This window comes from Chelonus insularis, unplaced genomic scaffold, assembly GCF_013357705.1.
Source record: "Chelonus insularis isolate UGA/USDA-ARS -01 unplaced genomic scaffold, ASM1335770v1 contig_60_pilon, whole genome shotgun sequence".
In the NCBI taxonomy this organism is placed as follows: Eukaryota; Metazoa; Arthropoda; class Insecta; order Hymenoptera; family Braconidae; genus Chelonus; species Chelonus insularis.
The window spans coordinates 350987-352822 of NW_023276666.1; the positions used below are offsets into that span (position 1 = coordinate 350987).

At 33.4% G+C, this 1836-nt stretch overlaps 1 protein-coding gene across 1 annotated transcript; it reads right to left on the minus strand.

Moving 5' to 3' along the window:
* Positions 1-824, minus strand: LOC118070475 (uncharacterized; the record flags this gene model as incomplete). Its single annotated transcript, XM_035089076.1, has 2 exons — positions 1-677; positions 753-824. Coding segments are annotated over 2 exons (483 nt in total), but the record flags the coding sequence as incomplete, so codon positions are not given.
* Positions 825-1836: the final 1012 nt, after the last annotated feature.

A 1836-nucleotide genomic window follows, 5' to 3' on the forward strand; every position in this document is an offset into this window, starting at 1 on the left:
TACACTTATAGGACCTCGACTTATAATCTTCAGTTTGATCAATTCTTTATTACATAGTCAACTCATTGAACGCTGTGAAAAGCATACTAAATCTGATCGATTAACAAAATTATGTCATAAAGCACTCCCATTAGTCATACATGAAGATCTTTCTCCGATGCACGTTTACGAAAATCGGACGGAATTTAGAGCTCAAATAGCTAGAATATTAAGTGAACGACGAGAAATGGCGAATTTCCCGCGATTACAGTCTATTCAAATTGATTTTAGAGATAGCGTACTGGCTTCATTGGAACGTCTAATTCTTCATTTAATACGCATACCATGAGACTAAATGGTTTTCGAGTACATTTTGATGAACACTTGATGGCAACAGGAATTCCATGTACTTGCTGTTGCGGTGGCAGTATGATTGCAACACTCCCATTCTCGGCATACCTATAAGGGTAATCCGAAGAAAGATCTTCATGTATGACTAATGGGAGTGCTTTATGACATAATTTTGTTAATCGATCAGATTTAGTATGCTTTTCACAGCGTTCAATGAGTTGACTATGTAATAAAGAATTGATCAAACTGAAGATTATAAGTCGAGGTCCTATAAGTGTACGGGGCAATTCAATTGTGACGTAAAATGGATGCTTCTTTATGCAGTGGATATTATAAGCATCATCGATCTAACATGAATAAATTAGTGATATTAATATTGTCCTAAAAATTTTTATTAAAAAAATATTCGAAAAAAAAGTTACCATCACGTTCTCCTCATTATCCATAGGTGCTGTACCGACCTTCCATTCAAAGCGGTAGTATTCAATTTCCATCTTGAAAAGAAAATTTCAAAATTAATAAATCTTATTTTTAGTTTGTTTCAACGATAAATAGTGAATGTTCTGCTGACAGGTTCCATTTTTATTGAAATGACCGATTAACCTAAAGTTACTAAACTACCTGTAGTATAGTCTCTACCGCAAGATAGACCACTGTACTCGTGACTTCTCAACTTTTTGAGATGGATAATAAAAAGAATAGGCTCCCCGCTTATTCATAAAAAATTATAAGAATTTAGAAAAAAGTCTCACTCTTAAAACTCTACCAGGAGTTGATAATATTTTGTTAATTAGACTTCGTCTACAAGAAAAATGTATACAATCTAGTAAGTAAGGTTAGGTGGTACATCGAATAGTGTGAAATTTATGTTATGGCACTACTCTTAGATGTTTTATTACCGATTATGAATATATAACATTATTACCTGGAGATCACTAAAATTTATTGTCCTCTTGCAAAAAATATTGTTTTTTATGTCCTTTATGCTGCGATTATAATTAATGCCGCGAGCTTGATTCGCGGCTTTTCATTATTTTAATTATACAGAATTCTACATCAGACTGATATTCATAATTTTGCCATTTTTTATTCTTCAATGTTGATAATTAAAAAAATTCTCAATTATAAAAGATGAAAAAATCATGTTCCATTGTCATTTATTCGAAATTTGCATTATTTAAAATGCGATATCCTAATTGGAAATAGTCGAGAATTTCGGAAATATAACCTGGCTCTGATTAGTGGTTTACCTAGTTGTTTCTTTAATGAATTTTTTCATCCATGTTATCATTGTTTACTGCTATCTAAATCACCTAAAAATTCAAACATTCATCTACATACTGACTCAATACTGGTTCGATTGACGTTTGGTCAACGACTGCTGGCCACTCCATCTCCAGCCTACTCATTTGGACTGCTGCGACATCTGTGGTCGCAGTTAGTACTGAGCGTTCTACTGCGACATTAAATCCTATTGCCCTGGGCTTCTGTGGGTCTGTATTCTTT